Source organism: Neoarius graeffei, chromosome 11 (assembly GCF_027579695.1).
Source record: "Neoarius graeffei isolate fNeoGra1 chromosome 11, fNeoGra1.pri, whole genome shotgun sequence".
NCBI classification, from domain to species: domain Eukaryota; kingdom Metazoa; phylum Chordata; class Actinopteri; order Siluriformes; family Ariidae; genus Neoarius; species Neoarius graeffei.
In genome coordinates, this window is record NC_083579.1 from 25,837,347 (window position 1) to 25,857,063 (window position 19,717).

Here is a 19,717-nt window from a genome sequence, read left to right on the forward strand (position 1 = left end):
TACTGGCAAACTCAAGACATCTGACATGACAGAAGCTCTTCAACAATTCAGTCATCTTTTTATTAAGTAGGTTGTTAATTCTCTCGTAAGCATTGATCTTTTTCCAGCCGAAGTCTTTCCCCACTGAAGCACTGTTCTTTATTCCTTTCACTTTCCCTTAAGCAAATGCGATCATCTAGCGAAAATAAGAGTAGTTCAAGTATCAAAAGAGCATTATTGCAATACTGTCCCACTGCAAATGCAAAAATGTGTTAAATATTATAAAACTGCAAAAAACATCAGTGCATACGGCTCAAAAATGTCCCCAGGTTCCAGGAGCAGCCTCTCCCTCCCCACCGTTTTTTTTTCTTTTATTAAAAAAAAAAAAACAACCAAAAAAACCCCCACGATATTTACAATTTTAAATTCCATAAAAATGTAAAACAAAAAACATCCAAGCACTGAAGTACAATCTATCCATTCTGTGCTGCCTGAACCTGCATATTCCCAAAATCATCGTCATCTTCTAGTGTTCGTTTCCGGCTCCCTGTGGGGAAACAAATGTAACGTCATTAACGGGAATAAGACTCATGTTTTGTTTCCAACATTTAATTTTTGAGCAGACACATATTTAGTGAAATATTTACTGAACTCTTGGAATTAAACTGAAGAAAAACCAACTATATTGCCTGTAGTTACTGTAGACAAAGTTATAACCCAAGATGTAAAAAGCACAAAACGGGGCTTGATGCTATACTGGTTGGGTTCAGATATAACAAAAACCAGGATAAATCCGATAACTGAAATGTATCTTATTTATACAACCATAGAAACTTCAACCTGATCAGTTAGAAATACTTTTTGATGGAAACAGACCTGTTGTTCCTGCTTGAATGGAGAAAGATCGACCCAGCTGAATGGGTGACATCATCTTGATGGTTAGTCTGGCAAGATAGATTGCTTCATATTCCTACAGATACAGAACACACACAAACATTAGGACTTTATTTATCCAAGTGCACATTACATGATTTTAGCACCAATTTCCCAGTCGCACCAACTTTGTGGCTCGTGTATTCCTGTGACGGCTGCTTGTGTAACATGAACACAATCAACGTGATTTTCTTACTCCGAGTGACTGCTCAGGCTTGAGCAATGGATCACGCAGGCTTGAACCTCTCCGCAACAAGATCAACCAGAGCGTCAGCGATGCAGTAGCTCACACGGCCGTAACATGAGAAACCAGACTCTTATAATTAGCTAAGTTGTTCTTCATGAAAACAATGAGCTTCCGAACAAAATCAAAATCCATTGAAAACTGAGGGAGGAGTAACGATTTTCCTCAAAGTTAATTAACTAGCCTAATTAACAACTTGTTAATGAGAAATCACAAAACCAGGTAATAACTTTTGTGCAGACTGATTAGATTATTAGCTCACATGCCTATGGCCATGTGAGCTAATAAACGGTGAATGAAAGTCAACAAGGCAACCAAATGCCACGTGCAGCATATTCCTGGATCCAGCTGATCATGCATTTATTTGTGTGGGAGGTGGAGGGAAACATGTAAGCACAATGTAATAATGCTTACAATATAACAAAAATGCAATACGATTCCTGGTGACGGTAAAAACACAGCTATGGTTCTTACTCCACCTCCAGTTCTCTTTGCAGAACAGATAATCCTTGCTGCCTGGGTCTCCAAAACCAAAATCATCTAATTTCTTTTAAAAAAATAAATAAATAAAACTAGATAGAACTTGACGCCAACGGCGTCGATCGGGATGCCTCCGCCTGGTAGACTACACGCCTTATTAAGTTGTCATTTGGGGATGGACATTTGGGGATGGACATTTGACCTCACAGTAACCATGACCTGGTGAAATTACTTGTATTGGCCTTGGAGATATTGTGTTCACAAGGTTTTCGGACAGACATTTGACCTCACAGTGACCTTGGCCTGAGACCTTTTGATCTCAAAATCTAAATCAGTTTATCTTTGTCCCCAAATGCACAAATGGTGAAAGCTTGGTGAAATTCCTTTCATCTGCCTTGGAGATATTGTGTTCACAAGGTTTTCGGACAGACATTTGACCTCACAGTTACCTTGACCTGAGACCTTTCGATCTCAAAATCTAATCAGTTCATGTTTGTCCTAAAGTGCACAAATGGTGAAAGTTTGGTGAAATTCCTTTCATTAGCCTTTGAGACATCGCGTTCACAAGGTTTCGGGACGGACGGACGCACGGACAGACGGACAACCCGAAAATATAATGCCTCCTGCACCTTACAGTGGCATAATAAAGTTACATGATGGGCAGCTGTCATGATTAAATTCTGTAAGAATATTGTGAGGATTTTAGGAATTCTCTCAAGATGTGACCGAATATGACCCTACTGAGAATAAAATTTGTTCACCAGACAACTATGAATATTAAATTTAAAAAAAAAAGGCAGCAAAAACAATAACCTGGAGAGGTAATCTTTTGTAATCCCGGGCAACTAATTTGCAAACCCTGGGTTCTTCTTGGCTATGATTGGTGACTGGCTTTTCATGCATGACTAGAAATTTCATGCACACAATTCAACATCCTTGAGTATCAAACAATGGGAGAGGTTCAGAAGATTGGATTTTACTCCTCACGCCACAGGAAGATGATTGTTTCAGACTCGCCTAAAATCACACAATTATGAAAAAAAAGTCTTCACAGCATCATTCTACTCAAAAATGAATTCAACCATACTTCATTGCAAGAAAATGACATTCATGAATTTGAGGATTAAATCATACCTGTAGTTGATGCACAAAGCCTACATTAGGGTTGATGCAGAATCTCCGCTCCTGGACGTGGCTGAAAGCGTCCCTGTGAAGAAACACCAGTCATTTATCCAGTTCATACAAAGCACTAAATACTGAAATGCAACACAAATACAATGTCTTAATATACAACCTCAGTTCCAAAACAGTTGGGACACTGTTTTAAAAAAAAAAAAACACCCCCACACACCGGGGAGGGGGAGAAATGACCCAGAATGTGTAGATTTGCAAAATCATGGAAACCCTATATTTCACTGAAGAGTACAAAGACAACATATCAAATGTTGGAACTGAAATTGATTTTTGAAAAAATTTGCACTCATTTTGAATTTCTCAGCAACATGCTTCTGAAATGTTGGGACAGGGACAACGAGAGACTGAAAAAGTTGTGTAATGCTAAAACACTAATTTGGTTAATTGGCAACAGGTCAGTAACATGATTGGAGATTTAAAAAAAAAAAAAAAGAGCATCTCAGAGAGGCAAAGTCTCTCAGAAGTAAAGATGGGGAGGGGTTCACTGCTCTGTGAAATACTGTGTGGGTAACCAGTGCAACAATTTAAGAATAACGTTCCTCAATGTAAAATTGCAAAGAATTTGGGGGTCACATCATCTATGGTACACATGATTAATAGATTCAGAGAATCTGGAGAAATGTCTATGCAAGAGACAAGGCTGAAGACTGACATTGGATGCCTGTGATCTTCAGGCCCTCAGGCATTAAAAGCAGATACGTGTCTGTAGTGGAAGTCACTGTATGGGCTCAGGAACACTTCAGAAAACCATCATCTGTGAAAACAGTTCATTACTGCATCCACAACTGCAAGTTAAAACCAGATATAAAGAATATCCAGAAACACCAACACCTTCTCTGGGTCTGAGCTCTTTTACGATGGACTGAGGCAAAGTGGAAAATTGTCCCGAGGTCTGACGAATCAAAAGTAGAAATTCTTTTTGGAAAAATCACAGACATCACATTCTCCTGGCTAAAAAGGAGCGGGACCACCCGGCTTATCATCAGTGCACAGTTCAAAAGCCAACATCTGTGATGGTATGAGGGTGCATTAGTGCACATTACATGGGTAGCTTGTCATCTGGGAAGGCATCATTAATGCTGAATGATATATACACGTTTCAGAGCAATATGCTGCCATCCAGACAAAATCTTTTTCAGGGAAGGCCTTCCTTCTTTAAGCAAGACAACGCCAAACCACTTTCTGCACATATTAAAACTGCATGGTAAGTGTGTCCCGGTGCTAAACTGGCCTGCCTGCAGTCCAGACTTGTCTCTCATTTAAAACATTTGGCACATTATGAAGCGCAAAATACGACAAAGGAGACCCCAAACTGTTGAGCAACTGAAATTGTATATCAGGCAAGAATGGGACATTTCTCTTTCAAAACTACAGCAATTGGTCTCCCCAGTTCCCAAATGTTTACAGAGTGTTGTTAAAAGTAGAGGTGATGCAACAATGTGGTAAAATCCCCCTGTCCCAACATTTTTTAAAACATGTTTTACATCAAATCTCAAAATTGAGATGGGTGTTGTGGCTCAGGTGGATAAGGCCGGCGCCTTATCCACCTGAGCCACGACACCCATCTCAATTTTGAGATTTGATGTAAAACATGTTTTAAAAAATGTTGGGACAGGGGGATTTTACCACATTGTTGCATCACCTCTACTTTTAACAACACTCTGTAAACATTTGGGAACTGGGGAGACCAATTGCTGTAGCCGTACCATAAATCCAGGGACCCGGGTTCGATTCCGACCCGAGGTCATTTCCTGATTCCTCCCCATCTCTCTCTCCCGCTCATTTCCTGTCTCTACACTGTCCTATCCAATAAAGGTGAAATAAAGCCCAAAAAATATCTTTAAAAAAATTCTAAATTGAGCATATATTTTTAAAAAAAATAATAAAATTTCTTAGTTTCAACACTTGCTACGTTGCCTTTGTACTATTTTCAATGAAATATGGGGTTACCATGATCTGTGGGAAGCCATGGCCTAATGGTTAGAGAAGCAGCTTTGGGACCAAAAGGTTACCAGTTTGATTCTCTGGATCAGCAGGAATGGCTGAAGTGCGCTTGAGCAAGGCACCTAACCCCCAACTGCTCCCCAGGCTGTTCTGGGCATGTTGTACCTCACTCTGGATAAGAGCATCTGCTAAACGCCCTGAATGAATGAATTTGAAAACAGTCACATTCCATTTTTATTTACAGTTAACACAGCTTCCCAACTTTTTTGGAACTGGGGTTGTATTAACATTTTCAGCATTACCTGTACTTCACGCCAAATGTTTCCATAAGGTAAGCAATAACTAAGGCAGCGCTGAAGGAAGGAAATATGACATGACATCAGTATTGGACATGTATGCTGGAAAAAAGCAATCAAATGAGAGGTCCTGTATGATTACTCATATTTGTGCCACGAATACCTGATTACAACTGACTACTCAATATTACAACATCCCGCAAGGATGACCATTCAGCATGGCAGAAAGCAAGGCACAAGGCAGAGTTAATGAGTTGGCTAAAGAGAAATGTGTTTTTTTACACTGTTACAGCGTTCTATAACATTCAGGTGTTTATAAATATTCCTGCATGCTGGTGTGTAGAAGATGGATGATAACGGAGGCTGATGGAACAAATGGAAACATTATGGTTTTTGATTAAATTACAATTTAAGCACTGTGTGTCAGACCAGTGTTGAACTACTTTTAAGTTAATAAATTTTGAATCTCACTCTACTGTATGATAATGCTAAAGGCTACAGACATGTCACAGCACATAGAAAACTTCACTCAGGAGAGTTGTGTCTGCTTGATAAAACGTGTCTTAATACCCGACTTGAATTGAAAATTGGATGGACTTTTTTACACTTACATTCATTCTGCTTTGTGAGACGCTTCCTGCACAATGAATAACCGCTACTTCCATTATTTTAACTAGATACTTTCTGACTCAGTCAATTAGATATTTGGATGAGAACTTGAGTAATTTTTCTTTAGTAATGACTTTTACTTCAGTATTTTTGATGTTCTAATTACCTCTTATGAAAATGAGAACATTTTTATAACGAGGCAACATTAAGGCCTACATTTGTTTCATTAATCAATGATTTTAACTTTGCTGATATAGATATCAAATCAAGTTTATTTGTACAGCGCTTTTAACAATAAACATTGTCGCAAAGCAGCTTTACAGAATTTGAACGACTTAAAACATGAGCTAATTTTATCCCTAATCTATCCCCAATGAGCAAGCCTGTGGCGACGGTGGCAAGGAAAAACTCCCTCAGACGACATGAGGAAGAAACCTCGAGAGGAACCAGACTCAAAAGGGAACCCATCCTCATTTGGGCAACAACAGACAGCCTGACTATAATATTAACAGTTTTAACAGGTATAACCCTCAACTGTCCTCATGGGGCCGTCCTTCACAGGAGTGGGGCGATAAAACTCCGACCAGACACAGGGCACCAGGATGGATCAAGCAGGTCCGAGGGGCAGAAGAGGCCAGCATCTCAATCCCAGGATCAACATGTAACTCAGAGGGACAGAGGGGGGGGGGGGGGGGGGGGGGGGGGGAGAGAGAGAGAAAGAAAACATGTTGTTAGGTATGCCCTAAAAATGACAAGTATTAAATCTGTGTGGTAGGCTCGCAGAGACGAGAGTCTTTACATCAGGCATGACACACAATGGCATGTTAATATGGTAAAAAAAAATATATCATGACCTGCTCTGGCTGGATGCTTGATTGGGTGATGGGAGCACACTCCTCACCAATGATGAGATGCAGATGGGACCCTTAGGGCTGGCCAAGACAATTCAGTTACATTTCACCGGGTCTGGGACATGCGACAGAATGTCTGACGGCCGATTCCCTGCAGGCTACGATAGCCAGTCGAGGTCCACACCGTCTCCACCAAAAGATTTCCTGTTGACTCCATGTAACTCAGAGGGACAGATTTGGAGTGGGGGGGGAGAGAAAGAAAACACAGGTGGTTAGGTATGCCCGATGTCACCTGAATAAGTAGGAACAGTATACATATTGCACCGAGTACAAGCAGGGACTCCGGCAACTAACTATGACAGCATAACTAAAAGGAGAGAGCCAGAAGGTAACACAGGCATGAGGGAGCCCCGGGACATAAAGCAGCCAGCCACTGCACCGTCAACAAACTCGAGTGAGCAAGCGAGTGGGGACTGACAGCATCCATACATCCCAGTTTACCAAAACACTCTATGTCTGAGGACCCTCCAGATCTACTCCTTTACCTCATAAACATCATTAATAAAAGGCTTGACTAAACAGATATGTTTTCAGCCTAGACTTAAATGCTGAGACTGTGTCTGATTCCCGAACATTACTTGGAAGGCTGTTCCATAACAGTGGGGCTTTGTAAGAAAAGGCTCTGCCCCCTGATGTAGCCTTCACTATACGAGGTACCAGCAGATAGCCTGCACCTTTTGATCTAAGTAGGCGTGGCGGGTCATAGAGGAGCAGAAGTTCACTCAGGTACTGTGGTGCGAGACCATTTAGTGCTTTAAAGGTCAATAGTAGTATTTTATAATCAATACGAAATTTGATTGGGAGCCAATGCAGTGTGGATAAGACAGGCGTGATGTGGTCATATTTTCTTGTTCTAGTAAGGACTCTTGCTGCGGCATTTTGAACTAACTGGAGCTTGTTTATGCACTTATTGGAACATCCAGACAGTAAGGCATTACAATAATCCAACCTGGAGGTAACGAAAGCATGGACTAGTTTTTCTGCATCATGCAATGACATTAAATTTCTTATCTTTGCAATATTTCTGAGATGAAAGAAAGCTATCCGGGTGATGTTATCAATGTGAGTTTCGAATGAAAGACTGGGGTCAATAATCACTCCGAGGTCTTTTACTGCTGCACGTGAAGAAACAGAAAGGCCATCCAGAGTTACTGTGTAATCAGAAAACTTACTTCTAGCTGTATGTGGTCCTAGCACAAGTACTTCAGTCTTGTCAGAGTTAAGCAGAAGGAAATTTATAAGCATCCAGTGTCTAATGTCCTTCACACATTCCTCAATTCTATTAAGCTGGTGTCTCTCATCAGGTTTTGCAGAGACATACAACTGTGTGTCATCAGCATAACAGTGGAAACTAATACAATGTTTACGAATAATATCGCCCAGAGGTAACATATATAGAGAAAAAAGCAGTGGACCCAAGACAGAACCTTGTGGAACACCAAACTTTACCTCGGTACGTCTAGAAATATCACCATTTATATCAATGGTGATATATAGGCACTGCCTAAAAGTGGAGCTCCTGATGAGTTTGAGCAAAATATTTGCAAAGGCATGAAAACAACCTGAACAGATTATAGCAGATGAACCATCAAATTGTGTAGTGTCATGTATTTCACGTCAGTAATTGCTGCATTGTCTTGTGACAGTGATCCCAATAATGAGATATGCATCACAGTTACAAATACATATTTATTCCTTTCCCCGACACCGCAAGCCATGCGCTAGAAACAACCACAACATTTATTATGGTGTGACTCTACTGGGTGCCTGGTGGACAGCAGTAAACCAGCACTTTCACTTCACATCATTACTATATAGTTACCATCAAATATCAAATGTGATGTGTCACAGTTGTCTGGTTACATCGGTCACGTCCACATATGTTGGTGCAGACACAGCGCCATTAGGACTAATTACCACGCACCTGTTCCTGATTAGAGCACAATCACAGCATATACATATAAAGACTCTCAGTAACACACAGACTTTGTGCAGTATATGCTCTGTAACCTGCATCTGATATTATCAAGGCTTGTATTTTGTATCGCTTTTCTGGTTTTGACCCTGTTTGTGTTTTTGGACCGTGAGTATTGTATTACCGCCGATATCCTGTCTGTGCCTCGCTTTACTGCCCGTTTTTCAACTTTGCCTTTGTCTATGTTTTGGATTTGTTTACTAGCATGTTTTCAACAAGAGTGCTCTGAGGGCACAATATCCCCCGCTGGCAACTACGCCATAACTCTGGTAAAACGCGACTGAATTGAACGAAACTGTAATATGCGTATTACCGACATATAACAAAGAATCCTGCCAAGTTTCATGAAATTCCTCCTAAAATTGTGAGAGGAGCTGATTTCAGAAGGTGAGTACCCTTCCCAGGATGGACAGGCATTGGCATGACATAATCCCCCTTCGGGCCAGTGGGGAATAATAAAAATTGTGAGGGAAGTTAATTTCAGAAAGCAAGGACACCTTGATGAAATTACCAAAGTACAAATTTGTTAATAATCAAGGCCATAACTCTGGTAAAATTTGCCCAAATTAAACAAAATGTCAATATGCTTATAACTGTTATATGACAAAGCCTTTTGCCAAGTCTGGTGAAACTGCTCCACAAATTGTGCGAGGAGTTGATTTCAGAAGAACGTACACCCTTATGAAATTGTCAAAGGACAAGTTAAATAATCAAGGGTCAAAACGCTGGTAAAATTTTCATAAATGAAATTAAATCGCAATATGCATATTACCGTCATAGAACAAGGCCTTTTGCCAAGCTTTGAGAAATTCGTCCAAAAATTGTGAGAGGAGCTGATGTCATGAAATTGTGACAGTACAAGGTTGTTAAATCAAGGGCCACAATTCTGGTAAAATGCGACCTAACTGAAAAAAATAAACTATGCGTACTATCGACATACAACAATGCCTTTTGCCAAGTTTAGTGAAATTCCTACACAAATTGTGAGAGTTGATTTCAGAAGGAAAACACACTCATGAAATTGTCAAAGTATAATTTTGTTAATCAAGGGTTGTAACTCCGGTAAAATAGCAGAGCTCCCTACATGCAGCAGAGGCCCATACTTAAGAGACTTCAGTAATGCATCAACTTGATTCTTGCTGGCTTTTGACAGCAAATGAAATTACAATTTTGTTTTGACAGCAAACGAAATTTTAACGAAATTACAATCTGTGTATTACCGACATACAACAAAGCCTTTTACCAGGTTTGGTGAAATTCCTCCACAAATTGTGAGAGGAGTTGATTTCAGAAGGAAAAAACACTCATGAAATTGTCAAATTATAAATTTTGTTAATCAAGGGCTATAACTCTGGTAAAATGTGACTGAATTGAACAAAATTGCAATATGCGTATTACCAACATATAACAAAAAATCTTGCCAAGTTTCCTGAAATTCCTCCAAAAATTGTAAGGAGTAGTTGATTTCAGAAGGTGAGCACCCTTCCCGGGACGGACGAACAGACATTGCCACGACATAATCGGCCTGCGGGGGATAATAAAACTGTTCCTGTACTTCCATCTGTCTACCACGCTTACATGACAGAAACTGTCAATTGTACAAGCTAATGGACTAAGAAATCTGTTTTAACTAGTTTTACATTAAACTGTTGTGAATATTTTCCGTGTGTTAGTAAATAATCCCATATTTAAAAAAAAAAAAAAAAAAAAAAAAAAAAAATTATATACACACACACACACACACACACACCTGGCGACTTGTCCAGGGTGTACCCCGCCTTTTGCCCGTAGTCAGCTGGGATAGGCTCCAGCTTGCCTGCAACCCTGTAGAACAGGATAAAGCGGCTAGAGATAATGATATATATGCGCACTGGATAAAATCCATCTAATGTAAATGAAGATAGAAATTTAATTGTCCGATGGTCAAGCATTTGAGATACGTTGCCTTGAACTTATGATCAGGTTCCCTGGGGTGGTACACGTATGCTGTACTGTCAAAAGCCAGCAAAAATCAAGTCAATGCATTACTGAATTCTCTTAAGTATGGGCCTCTGCTGCACACGGGGAGCTCTGCTATAAAATTATTTAATAAAGATTTAATAAAATTAAGCATTTTTTTTTTAAATTTCTCTTCCTTGTCTCTCTTACGGTAACAGAAGTACAGATATAAAAAAAAAAAGTGCGCGCGTGTATATATATATATATATATATATATATATATATATATATATATATATATATATACACACACACACACACACACACATACACACCTACAGTACCAGTCAAAAGTTTGGAAACGCCCTCTAATTCAGTGGTTTTTCATTATTTTAAAATTTTCTGAATTGTAGATTAATACTAAAGTCATCGACATTATGAAGAAATATATATGGAATTATTTGGTAAACAAAAAAAAAAAAAAAAAAAAGTGTTAATCAAACCAGAATGTTTAATATTTTAGATTCTTCAAAGTAGGCACCTTTTGCTTAGATGACAGCTTTGCACATCTTGGCATTTTCTCAGTCAGCTTTATGAGGTAGTCACCTGGAATGGCTTTCAGTTTACAGCTGTGCCTTGTCAAGAGTTAATTTCTTGACCTCTTAATGTGTTTGAGACCATCAGTTGTGTTGTGAAGAGGTAGAGTTGGTATACAGTGAATGGCCCTATTTGAGTACTGTTCTAATCCATATTATGCCAAGAACTACTCAACTAAGGCCAAGTTTACATTAGACCGTATCTGTCTCGTTTTCTTCGCGGATGCACTGTCCGTTTACATTAAAACGCCTGGAAACACCGGGAAACGGGAATCCGCCAGGGTCCACGTATTCAATCCAGATCGTGTCTGGTCCGGTGCTGTGTAAACATTGAGAATACACGGATACGCTGTGCTGAGCTCTAGCTGGCGTTGTCATTGGACAACGTCACTGTGACATCCACCTTCCTGATTCGCTGGCATTGGTCATGTGACGCGACTGCTGAAAAACGGTGCGGACTTCCGCCTTGTATCACCTTTCATTAAAGAGTATAAAAGTATGAAAATACTGCAAATACTGATGCAAATACTGCCCATTGTGTAGTTATGATTGTCTTTAGGCTTGCCATCCTTCCACTTCAAGTGGTAAGTGACGCGCATACCCGATATGCACTGAGAGCACACACACAGCGGCTCAGTCCCGAATCACTGCTCGTGCACTTCACTCGCGCGCTCTGTGAGCTGCGCAGGGCCGGAGTGCGCACCCTCCAGAGGGCACTCGCTGTTCAGGGCGGAGTGATTTGGAGCGCAGGATGCCTGCGGAGCCGAGCGTATCCGTGTATTGGCGTTGCTGTGTGCACGCTAATCGTGTATTGGCGTTGCTGTGTGCACGCTAATCGTTTTAAAAACGTTAATCTGATGATCCGCTGATACGGTCTAATGTAAACCCCACCTAAGTAAAGAAAAACGACAGTCCATCATTACTTTAAGAAATGGTCAGTCAGTCCGAAAAATTTCAAGAACTTTGAAAGTATCCCCATGTGCAGTCACAAAGACCATCAAATGTTATGGTGAAACTGGCTCTCATCAGGACTGCCCCAGAAAAGGAAGACCTAGGGTTACCTCTGTTGCACAGGATAAGTTCAGAGTTACCAGCCTCAGAAACTGCAAGTTAACAGCACCCCAGATAAGAGCCCACCTAAATGCTTCACAGAGTTCATGTAGCATACACATCTCAACATCAACTGTTCAGAGAAGACTGCGTGAATCTGGACTTTATGGTCAAATTGCTGCAAAGAAGCCACTTCTAAGGAAGAACAACAAGAGGAAGAGAATAGCTTGGGCCAATGAACACAAGGAATGGACATTAGACCAGTGGAAATCTGTCCTTTGGTCTGATGAGTCCAAATTTGAGATTTTTGGTTCCAATCGCCATGTCTTTGTAAGACGCAGAAAAGGTGAGCGGATGCAGTGTTTCCCACAGACCAGGTAGCAATTTGTGGTGCTCCACTGTGCCGATGAGGGAATCGTGCGCGGTGGTGTCGTGGCGGTCGGTGGAGTTGGTCATTGGGGTGTATGCAAAGTGTTTACAGCGGGCGGTGTTCAAACACACAGTATTTTTCTTCAGAGTCACCTGCTGGGACTATTTTAAAGCTACAAGAAGCATTTGAGATTATTCAGTTCAATCTAAATTCTTTTAAGTTCTTTAAGAGAAGACAGCTAAAACAATTTTTACCAGAACCCTGCCTGGTTTCATTCCTCGACCCAACTTTACATTACAGGGCAGGCCATTAGTTTGCTGGGCTTGATGTTGGTGGAAAACCTGTCTTTTAAATTTATGAAAATTACTCACCAAAATTGAAGTAGTTTTTACCTTAGTTTTTTGCCTTTTTGGTGGCAATCTTTCAATCATTCTTTAGTTGACATTCAAGGAATAAATTGCAAAAAACAAGCTGGAGGTTTTTATTTTAAATATTGAACTCAACACTTACCTCAACCAATACTAAAATGAAATAAATAGTATAATGTAACAACAAAATATCAGAATTTTGAATAAATCACCAACAGTGTCACCACCAAAGCACCCCCATACCATCACACTTCCTCCTCCATACTTCACTCCATACCTCCATACTTAAACCACTTAAGGTAACACCAAGGCAACTAACAATAATGAAAAAGCATTACCTTAATTGGTGCAAAGCCTGCATGCCCTATCAGAACATTTAATTCCGCGTGGCTTCCTGAAAAAAAAACTCAAGTGCCCTATCGTAAGGGAAGTCATTGGGTTCGGGACCATTTATGGAGATTCGTAAGCAGGCTGCCAGGTGTTCCCCGTGGAGCCTATTCCTGAGGTCTGTTTTAATCTATTGATAAAAAAGTACATTTTCTTCATCATCAAAGCACCAAAAATTTCCATTACATCAAAAAAAATATACAAAGGAATACTGAATTTCTATGTGCTTACCCTATTCATAGCTGAGAAATCCCGCTCGCAATTCAGAAAAAAACTTTTCAATACTCATCTGAGTTAAAGCAGCAAACATTGAGTCGCAATGAAATTATAATAGTCAAATAAATACGAAGTTATTATTAGCCTATGGGCATCCTACAGTAGCCTCTCTCAACTACCGCATTGTTTCTTAAAATATTCAGATTTTATGCTTCAGATAGCATCAACTAGGCATCCCCGCGAGTATAACATTTTTATTTAGGCTAGTGGGAAATCCTTATTTATTGTGAATGTCAAGCCATTATTAATAACTTGCATGAATTCTGAAGCAGGATAAACGGGATAATGCAATAAGGCCGGTGTCATGGTCTGAATTTACCACCAGTCTAGACTTCCCGGAAGTTGACCGGGGAAAAAAAAAAAAAAATCAGTCTGTGCATGGTAAATTTATACCAGCGCCTGATCAGACCGTGACACTGGGTTATATGCGCAACGGCAGACCTGTGTACACGCCTCTCCATCGCTCTCTCTGTCTCTCTGTGTGTGTGCGCGTGAACGAGAAGTAAGCGCACTATGAATGAACGGAACAATACGCAACGGAATTTTTTTTTCAAAATCGCGAGTCTGATTGTGTGGCGATAGGAATCCATTGTGTGGCGCTGCGCCACACAATGGTCTATGTATGGGAAACCCTGGGATGGTTCCTACATGTGTGGCTCCCACAGTGAAGTATGGAGGAGGAAGTGTGATGGTATGGGGGTGCTTTGCTGGTGACACCGTTGGTGATTTATTCAAAATTGAAGGCACACTTAACCAGCATGGCTACCACAGCATTCTGCAGCAACATGCCATCCCATCTGGTTTGCGCTTAGTGGGCCCATCATTTGTCTTTCAACAGGACAATGACCCAAAACACACCTCTAGGTTATGTAAGGGCTATTTGACCAAGAAAGAGGGTGATGGAGTGCTTCGTCAGATGACGTGGCCTCCACAATCATCTGATCTAAACCCAATTGAGATGGTTTGGGATGAGTTGGACCGCAGAGTGAAGGCAAAGCAGCCAACGAGTGCTCAGCACCTCTGGGAACTCCAAGACTGTTGGAAAACCATTTTGAGTGATTACCTCATGAAGCTGACTGAGAGAATGTCAAGAGTGTGCAAAGCTGTAATCAAAGCAAAAGGTGCCTACTTTGAAGAATCTAAAATCTAAAACATATTTTGGTTTGATTAACATTTTAAAGTTTACTAAATGATTCCTTACGTGTTGCTGCATAGTCTGGATGACTTCAGTATTAATTTATAATGTAGGAAAAAAAATTAAAAAATAAAAACATCAAATTTGAAGGTGTTTCCAAACTTTTGACTGGCACTGTATACACACACACGTAATCAGAATTTTAGAATAAAACAGTAAGGCATATTTACATATCACTTATATGTAGCATTAATCTAGAAAAAAAACATGTTAACAGTCTTCTGTACAGGTAGGTTTTAAGGCGATATTAACTTCTTGATTGTTAATAGAAGGAAATTGCGAACTAATTGATTATCAAAATTTATAGTGACAACCCTACATCATACCTTCTGGAAATTCCTGCATTCCCATGAACAAGAACCTTTCCTTTGGGGGATGGGAGGAAAAAAAGGAGCCATTTAAATATTTAACCACCACCAAGACAGATGATTATACACTAAATCAGGGTTATAAACAATCCCATAGATTATATACACAACTGAACCAGTTTCACCAATCAGTCATTTACCTCCAGTCTCTAAACATCCATCTATAAATTCTTTAGTCTGAGAGGAGAGACAGAAAGATGATATGAAGAAAAATCATCATAATAGACAAAGAAGTTATTCTACATCTGACCTGATCCACTGAACTGTAACATACCATCTGGAAATATTTAATGATGTTCTCCACAGGGTTATCCGCAATATCTAAAACAAGGTATCTGCAAACATCAAGAGAAAAATTTGAGAAATAAATAAAATGCAATGAAAAACATATCTGAAATTGGCATAAAAATCACATTGTAGCTTGTGAGAATCTTCCATAAAATCCGCATAACAGGCAGAGAAGCCATGCCTCCACCAAGAGTGACCAGCATAGAGGCCACACTTCGAGACAGGCAGGAACAGAAGCCACGCCTCTTACTGTGAGAAAGAGGTACAGAAGTCGCACCTCCTTCATTATGAGTGACTGGTGCAGAGACCACATGTCCTTCACAAGGAGTGGCAAGCACAAAGGTCACAGTGATGGGCAAAGAAGCCACGCCTCTTCAGCGCAACTTAAACACAGGCCACACCTCTTTGAATGGGACTGAAACTGTCCTCATTTTAGTCATTTTGTTATATGGTACAACAGCATTTTAACATTTGATGGATAAATATGTATCATAGAAATAAAGTAAATTAAGTACCTAAATTTGAGGGGGAAGTTAGGTTTGATGAAGTTGGCCTCGATGTCTTGTCGAACACACACAATGTGAGTTATCCCCTGCTTCTCCAGTATAGACAGCTTTTAAAAAATAAAATAAAATGAAATGATGCTGTGTTTACGGAAATGCACGCTCTTACATGATTCATGACACATTAGATTCCAGTCCATATTACAGAAATTATTGAAGTAGATACTTATTATAAAAGCAGGACAAAATATTTATTTATTTTATTCTTGCTTTTAATTAACATCTGAGATATAAACATAACCATGTAAATGTATCCAATGTAAAATATCTGGTTCTTTTAGAGAACCTCATTTAAAAAAATTACAACATCTGCATGCGGGATCTTACAGAAATCAACTTAGTCAATCATTATTATTAAAGGACTTAGTGGGATGTGTTATTCAGAGTGGCCACTCAAGTCCGGCAGTCTCGTAGGACTCAAGTCCGGCAGTCTCGTAGGACTCAAGTCCGGCAGTCTCGTAGGACTCAAGTCCGGCAGGCTCGTAGGACTCAAGTCCGGCAGGCTCGTAGGACTCAAGTCCGGCAGGCTCGTAGGACTCAAGTCCGGCAGGCTCGTAGGACTCAAGTCCGGCAGGCTCGTAGGACTCAAGTCCGACTCATGCCCTAATTTTAAGGACTCGTGACTTGACCTGAGCACTTGAACTCATGCATTAACTGCATTCAGACTCGTAAATTGGAGACGAGGACTCAGATTTTTTCTTTAATTTTTGTAACAATTTGGCATAAGATATTTATATATACACTAATTTTTATGCTAATTTTATGCAAGAGAATGCACATTCACCTGTTCATACATCATGTTCAGGAACAAACTAACGTTAATGGCGCTAAAATGCCTGGAGAGAAGTCCCTAGGATTGTCCACTTTGCTTATACATATTTCTCATGCAGTGGGAAAAAAAATGCACTACTGTGTGTTCCATATGTAGAAGAACTATGGAGGAGACGACAGGGACAACCTCGAATTTCAATCATCATTTGACAAGACTATGCCCAGAGAAGTACGTGACATGCTACTTACAGTATGTTCATTGCTCAGTTGATAGCGGGGCTTGCTGACCGATGAACTAGCTAGTGTTAACCCTCTCTCATGTTATTTGCCCTGTAGAAAGTGGGGCTTGCTGAGCGATGAACAACCTTTTTATCTGTAGCCTATTAACTAAAACTGGGCAGTCAAGCAGTAACGTTAGTCCAACAGAGTAGCAGAGATGGTTTCATATAAAGCCAGCAACAGCCACTGTCAAATGGTACAGTTGGAGTCCTGTTCTCGGACTCGAAATTTTCTTTAATGACTTGGACTTGAACACTGGGGACTCGAGATTGGCCTCTGACTCAAGGGTTAGTGACTTGAACACAACAATCAGTGCGTTTACATGCACATAGAGAAAATCGAATTTCTGCCATAGCTCGACTGAAATCGAAGTTCTAAATGCCATGGAGACACCTTAGCTCGGCTGAAATTGAACTGGATTTCTCGTAATCGAGCTATGCGACCTAGATTATGCGATTGTAGCCGAGCTACTTAGTGCATGTAAACCCTGTCGAGCTACTTACTTCAGCACTGCCCCTTCCGGAAGTGACGAGTGACGAGACCACAAGCAGGAAACACAACAGCCTTGGTTGGCATGACAACAGTAGTAGTAGCGAGCAGCAGAAGAGAACACGGAACAGATAACTTTGTGAACACGGAACTGATAACTTTTTTATAACTCTTGAATAGCTCTTCATGACGACAACCGGAAGTGTACCAACACGATGGGGCGTGTAGCGCCACCTGTGGCTCGGGTGCACAATGTGATGACATGGCTCGATTTCCTTGTGTGCATGTAGGATTGGATTTCTCTGGCACCCCTGCTGGGACCCTTAGCTCGATTACCGACAGTAGCTCGATTTGGATGTGCATGTAAACGCACTGAATGACTCAAGGCATGTGACATCAGGAATAACACACTGATGAAGCAGAATCAGAATCGGATTACTTTCCTGTGCTTTTAACCATTTCTAGTTACGGTGGACCATCTGAGAGACAAGTTCATAATCCCATAATCACTTTGCGTGCATTAATATAAACCTGTGATTTGGTGCAACAGCACTATGGTATAAGGCGTGTTATTTTACGCTTCATCCACACTTTTCCTGTCATGGTTCATTTTGAGACTGGTCTTACCTTGCTCTTCATTGCGGCAGAGTAGGGCCCTAAGAACAGTCCAGGGAGGATTTCCTAAATAAATAAATAAAAGGTTGTTTTAGTGACACCACCAGTGTGTGTGTCTCTCTCACACACGTTATAATAATTCAGAGATTAAAATTAAGAGATCTAAGCTTTTAAACTGTTTAAATCACCTGCATCTCTCTTCGCATGGGATATGACCAGTCCTGTAACAAAAACAAACATATAGTGGAAATCTGCCAATTTCATCTACTATTGTCATTCTTTTTTTTTTTTTTTGACACTGGCTAAATCCCAAGCCACTCAGTACTCCCTATATAGGGCCACTTCTTACAACATACTATAATGCCTTTATGTATCCTCTGTAGTGCCCAAGTATACTGCAGGCAGGCGTTTGGGATTCGGCTAACTGCTTATCAAGCTAAGAAACATGGCTAAACAGACCCGTAGTGAGGAAATGAGGCGCTTCAGTTTATTTCAGGAAATTAGAAATAGTTGTTTAGACCTAACTCTCTTGTCATACAAGGAAAAACATACATATATAAACTCTATTCCTTTCATAAACTATCATTAGCTCGCATAGCTAGCATACCAGTTGGTCCTCCTTGCACACAGGAAGGGACGGAAACTGTAATTTATTCCCTTCATCCATACTGCAGCTTTATGAAGTGTGCCGATATCCAGACCTCGACTAATAAGCGAGTTAAAAACACGCCTGACGTTAAACTAACGTTAGCAGTGACACTGGAGCGAGTCTCGGAGGTCCGCACGCGTTTCCACCATGTTTGCTCGCCGTTAAGAAACTGATCACGTGACACACGGTTTAGGGAGCGTCTGACGTGTTCAGGTCTTCTTTTGACAGGGAGCGCCTCACGTGCAACTCTTCCGAGCGTCAGCACTCTGGCCCTCTGACCCTCCATTCATTCAGTTCACGCTAGCCAGCGACCATGACATTTCAACTGAGATTTTCTAGTCCAAACAATTCACCGGGCCAGTTCTAAGGCATCTACAGGTCCGACGTTTCCTCAGTTCCTCTCTCACAGCTTCCAGCTATAGTTACAGTAGAGACATGAGCTACGTTTACATGGGTCCTAATAATCTGTTAATAATTGGATTCCGATTCAAGCTAAATGAAATTTCTTCATATAAACAGCTTGAGAATTTAATCGGATTGAAAGATAATCCGATTAAATATGACCATGTAAACCAGATTGCCTTCTGCACCTGTAACCTTCTACGCGTGTTCAGTACGCTTTTGCGTATTCTAGATGTCGTGGTGTTTTATGGATGGGAGAAACATTGTGGAAAGATGGCAGCTATGCAGGATTTTAATTTTGTTGTACAATGACAATAAATCGATTCTGATTTTGAGCACGTCAGAAATTCTATTTCTTTTTTTTTAAAGATATTTTTTGGGCTTTTTTCACCTTTATTGGATAGGACAGTGTAGAGACAGGACAGGAAATGAGCGGGAGAGAGAGACGGGGAGGGATCGGGAAATGACCTCGGGTCGGAATCGAACCAGGGTCCCCGGATTTATGGTATGGCACCTGAGCCACGACGCCCCCCAGAAATTCTATTTCA

The 19,717-nt window shown here is 40.5% G+C and overlaps 1 protein-coding gene across 2 annotated transcripts; it reads right to left on the reverse strand.

Moving 5' to 3' along the window:
• Nucleotides 1-38: 38 nt before the first annotated feature.
• Nucleotides 39-18,940, reverse strand: styx (serine/threonine/tyrosine interacting protein). 2 transcript variants are annotated; one of them, XM_060933671.1, is made up of 12 exons: nucleotides 18,726-18,940; nucleotides 18,307-18,339; nucleotides 18,131-18,184; nucleotides 15,917-16,014; nucleotides 15,388-15,448; nucleotides 15,254-15,290; nucleotides 15,072-15,111; nucleotides 5,077-5,127; nucleotides 2,771-2,843; nucleotides 856-949; nucleotides 477-526; nucleotides 39-175 (listed from the first exon to the last, which is right to left on the reverse strand). In XM_060933671.1, exons 1-12 carry the CDS (start codon nucleotides 18,783-18,785, stop codon nucleotides 158-160), a joined length of 669 nt encoding a protein of 222 aa, XP_060789654.1. In that variant the 5' UTR covers nucleotides 18,786-18,940; the 3' UTR covers nucleotides 39-157. The 2 variants fall into 2 exon arrangements, with proteins under 2 accessions (XP_060789654.1, XP_060789653.1); XM_060933670.1 differs by having other exon boundaries at nucleotides 39-526.
• Nucleotides 18,941-19,717: the final 777 nt, after the last annotated feature.